Below are 5,161 nucleotides of genomic sequence, written 5' to 3'. Positions count from 1 at the left end.
AACTATTTTATTTTATCTAGTAAACCAAACACCATCTAAAATGCTAACAATTTTGTTTGACAGAATAAACAACTAAGAACATGGCTACTGCGAGTGAAACCATGATTTATCTTCAGAGATGGAGCTGGATACTTTTCGACGTCTTTTTCCTATACGTTTTCATGAACGACATCTCCTTGAATCTATAAGGTCAGATGGGCGGCCCTCGGGAGAGCTAGAGACACTTCACTTGGTCTTGGTCTTGGTCTTGGTCAATCACTCTGTTTTGTCACCTATATTGCTAATAGCTGATTGCTGAATATATATATCCAACATTTGAAAGTGTAGGAGTTGTGGGTAAAAGTAAAATATTTCTGTATTGGATTGGAAATAGACTCACTTGAGGGATTTGAGGGGGTGAAGCCATTCTACTACGTTTGCCTGTCAAATCAATTTCGTGCCAAATTAATATAGAATACGTAGAGGTTCATATTCTTCTCGTTTGAAACTTTTAGTAAGCCCAATATCACTTGTTATAAATTAACTTAATAATAAATGTCTCACTTATATCTTATACTAGTTGGTTTTTACCTTTCAGAGTACATTTCTTTGACATTTCAAATCATGGTACATTAATAAAAAATTATTTAATTAAAATGACATTCTTGTAAATTCTTCAAAACTTTTTTGCATAGATACTACAATACAAATCTGATTTTCATGGGAGATCTTCTAAGTGCCCATTTCAGATTGAACTATAACCACAAGTATTTGAGCTGTGATTGCTTAGACATTTGTATTGATGAATTTAGATAACAATGTCTCAACTCTGCTCTTACAGAAAATATAATAAGCCTCGATTATTTGTTTTCTTAATGTATACTTTATGATGAAAATTGTTCCTCTTAAACAACACTGTCGTCGGAAGTTGGCTTGGAGACATGTGTGTTGGAGGTTTGATTCTGCGGTGATTGGTGGACAAGTTCCGATTGAGGATACGTGGATACGCTTTGATCGCGAGTCTTTCCCCATATAACTAGGTAGAGCCCAATCACGATCACCGTGGCTCCTGCTACCCTGCAATTTGAGCACCCTCTGTTAGCATCCGTCTCATTCATACAAACACCTAGGTCTAGGAAAATTGGAAAACGTACTTGCCGACGTTGAGCTGCTCGGCCAGAATGAAAGAGCTCATGCCGGCAACAATCACCATGTTTAGAGGATTGAAGGAAGTAACGAAAACCGGGCCTTTGTCCTTCATGATGACTCCTGATACATAGTAGGCCACTCCAGAACATATTAATCCCTGCATTGTCAAAATTCTTTTTTTAAGTGTTAAGTGAAATAATTTGAAGATATATAGTCCATCACAAATGCGTGTTCTTACACCATAAACATAAGCTAAAAGTGAGGTGTCCCATCCAATTGACCAGATGTGAGCATTGCCCCTCTCGACCACGAGAGTGAGGACGGTCCCTTGCAATGCTCCGAACATGCATATGAGGCCGGTGAGGGAAATCGCTGCTGGGTACGACTTCAACGTGATCGCCTATAACACAAGAAATATTGAAAATGTATACTAAAGTAAAATAACAAAATAAATTGCATTTACTGCAACATAAACAGTCTTTCATGCAAAATCCATCCACTAATTTTGTTGCTTAAATGTTGGAAGGACACTATATATACATACCTGTAGAATGTAGAAAAGGGAGCCACAAATACAACCAGCTCCAATCATAATAGCTCCCATGATAAATTGGTGGGGGTGTATTTCTTCAGCAAGAGAGTTAGAGTTGGCGTTTTGTCTGGTCCATGGCAATTCTATAACAGAGCCTTTTACCAAAGTCATTATCATTGCTCCACCTAGAGTTACTACAGTTCCCACAACCTTTGCTTGGCTGTGCAGTTTTCTGAAGTTGACGGTTTCAAGCCTGAAGAGCCACGCAAATAGAAAGGTGAGGGCCGGAACCGTGTTCCACATCGCGGCTGCAAATGTAGCTGTTGTGCTCTTCAGCCCAATGTAGTACAAGTTTTGATCTATCACAGGCCTGCAATTTCAACAACATGTTAGGTTGTTGGGTTGGTTTGTAGAAATTAAGACTATAAAAGAGTGAGAGAGAGTAATTAGTTACACTTACTCCAATAGAGCAAGGAGGGATATTTTGATGAAAATGGAGAGTGTCATTTTTGGCCTGGTTTTCCTGTTTACAAACAACAAATAAACTCTCAACTTCACACAAACACTAACACAAACACAAACACAAACTTGGCAACAAATTCTAACCTTTCCAAGGCAAAGGCAAAAGGGGCTACGACGATGGCGGCCACCAGATTTCTGTAGACAGCAAATGTGTAATTGCTCATTCCCTTATTCAGAGCTAACTTTGCTATTATACCTAAGCCTGCATACCCAAACTGCAAAAATATTGCACCCAAATATGCTCTTAGCTCTCTCACTAATTTACTATCCATCTCAAGTCTACTTATCTCTTGATACATGTGTGTGTCTACCTCACCTATATATAATAGGAGTTTGTTTGTGTACATATCATGTCTTAGTTTGAATCCACTACAAGCATGTTACGTGAAATCAAACCTTTAATTGTGTTGATTCTTGAATATATCTATCTCATTTCCACAATCTTTTTGGTGGACTATGAGTGCAATACACCTCTGTTATTCTCTGTTACTGCAAGATTAAAGAATAGAATCTCCATTTCAATGCCACATGACTCATTTCATCAAGTGATGGGATGGATGTTACTATAGCATAGTCCATTAATGTTGTTGCTGGTATATAATCTTTTGGATTGAGTATTTAAAGCATACATATATAATTAAATTATTATATTAAAATTAAATTAAAAAGGGTGCAAAGTAATTATATATACTAAACTCTGGTTTGTGCCAACTTTGTTGAGCAAGTGCATGTGTTGATTAGTTATTGCCACATACCATCAATCGCAACTTTAGTTTGTTATCCCCAATTAAAGATGCATATTTCTCTTTCATTTCATCATCCTATTTTTCCCTCGTCTTTAATTTCAGTTTTGACCACCCACCATATGAACGGTTTTCACTACTATTTCATTTATAATCGTTTCAACTTTACATTTCTTGCTGTATTTTATTTTTATTTTTTATCTTTTTTCAATTAATAGATGATCAATTTCTTGACGCAAAAACGAGGGTGCCGCCGTTCCACACAATAAGTTGATTAGATTTTTGAAGTGAGGGTTTATCAATATGGATTTGTTGGTTCTCAATTAAAATTCGTTAATTTTTAATTTCAACAGATGCAATGTTAATACTTGTGGTTAATTACATTGTACATGCAAAATGTTTCACTAATATTTCAATTTAGTACTATAAATTAGCATATATCATACTACAAAAGTTTGATTAGTATTTTAAATCGGTACATTCCATCTAAAATCACTAACATAATTTTTTTATTTTTTTTTTTGTTATTTTTCATCCCCTCCATTCTAAAGTATGTAGTCTCCGTATTCAAAAAATAGAAACATTTGAAACGACGCATGTTTTAATCCACAATTGGTAAAGTAAGTGAGAAGAATTGGTAAAGTAATATAGAAGAAAAGAAAATTGAGTAAAATAAGAGAGAGGAAGAGAAAAAGTAGAGTTAGTGGATTGTGAGATCCATGTTCTAAAATAGAAATATTTTAAAGTTTCTATTTTTAGGGAACGGTCCAAAATGGAAATTGTTGCTATTTTTAAAAAACGGAGGGAGTAGTATGAACTATGAAGGTTACAATAATTTGGAACAAGTTGAGCATTGAGTTTTCTCTTCCAAATTGTAAATAATGTATCTCGATAACGAGCTACGTGCAATAACAATCAGCGCTGATATATTGTTGAATAGATTCATGTGTGATCGTGGTGCTAAAAGTACCAAATGTGAGAGTTGCACCTGCATTTAACTAGTACTCCCTCCGTTCGCGAACATAAGTCTCATTACTATTCGGCACGAGTCTTAAGAAATGTTAAGAAAAGTGGGTGGAAGAAAGTTAGTGGAATATGGGTCTCACTTGTATATATTAGTTTTAAATGATATGTGAGTGGAGTGAGTTAGTGGGATGTGGGGCCTCTTTATCATTTATAATAATTATGAAACCGAGACTTTTATTCACGGACGGACCAAAATAGAGAAACGGATTTCTAGTCGTGGACAAAGGGAGTATAACGGTAAATATAATGCTTTCCAAAAAATTTAATTTTAATCCCATTTTTCAGGTGTCACGTCATTTTTTATCATTTTAGCTCCACACTCGCAATATAGTCAGTCTCTTTTTAGCCTCACTTTTAGCCATTGAAGTAATTGAATTTTAATTGAAAATTACATTAACTGAAATATAAAAAGTAAATGAAAAATGCTATAGTATAAATAGCAAACAATTATAAAATTAAATATAAAAAATACTACTCTCTCCGTCCCGCTTAAGATGACACATTTTCCTTTTTAGTTTATCCCAACTAAGATGACACATTTCCTTTTTTGGTAAATTTCTCTCTCCAATTAATACACTCAACTACTTTTTTTCACTCCTATTTAAATATTCATCTTTCTTTATCTCTCTACTATAATACTTACGCTCACCTTCTCTCTCTCTCCAATTAAACACTTTAACCAATAACTCCTAAAATCTCATGCCGGCTAAGCAATGTGTCATCTTAGCCGGGACGTAGGGAGTAATAATTAAAACATCAAGTGTATGTGCCCAAATTTCGAAGAAGAAGAAGAAGAAGAAGAAGAAGAAGAAGAAGAAGAAGAAGAAGAAGAAGAAGAAGAAGAAGATCACGTGTGTAAACTGCGAGCTCCGCATGGCGACCGACATTTCAGCTGAAGGTTTGCTGGGCCACCCTGGCGCGACTGCAATCTAAATACAGTGTACTAATATTGTCTATTTTGGATTAAACTCTTACAATTTTACTTTTAAGTTATTTATCGAAAGGCCTTATATTAATGAAATTGGAACATAACTTATACTCACTCCCGCCTTTGTTACACGCACTTTTTATTTTCGGTTGTGAATTTGAGATTGTATTATCTATGTAATTAAATTAGTGTAAACAGTTTGGGACGAACTGAAATAAAAAAATGCAAATAACGTGGAACAGAGAGAATATATTATTCGCAAGTAAACTTATTGTTTGATGT

At 35.0% G+C, this 5,161-nt stretch overlaps 1 protein-coding gene across 1 annotated transcript; it reads right to left on the bottom strand.

The window, feature by feature from the left end:
- Window positions 1-625: 625 nt before the first annotated feature.
- LOC125185418 (WAT1-related protein At2g39510-like) lies at window positions 626-2,466 on the bottom strand. Its single transcript, XM_048081941.1, has 6 exons — window positions 2,267-2,466; window positions 2,121-2,183; window positions 1,673-2,030; window positions 1,367-1,528; window positions 1,134-1,285; window positions 626-1,056 (listed from the first exon to the last, which is right to left on the bottom strand). Exons 1-6 carry the CDS (start codon window positions 2,452-2,454, stop codon window positions 885-887), a joined length of 1,095 nt encoding a protein of 364 aa, XP_047937898.1. The 5' UTR covers window positions 2,455-2,466; the 3' UTR covers window positions 626-884.
- Between the last annotated feature and the right edge of the window lie 2,695 nt (window positions 2,467-5,161).

The sequence above is a fragment of the Salvia hispanica genome, chromosome 4 (assembly GCF_023119035.1).
Source record: "Salvia hispanica cultivar TCC Black 2014 chromosome 4, UniMelb_Shisp_WGS_1.0, whole genome shotgun sequence".
NCBI classification, from domain to species: domain Eukaryota; kingdom Viridiplantae; phylum Streptophyta; class Magnoliopsida; order Lamiales; family Lamiaceae; genus Salvia; species Salvia hispanica.
Note: the sequence above shows the minus strand (reverse complement) of the source record. Positions and strands in the feature narration are given on the sequence as shown.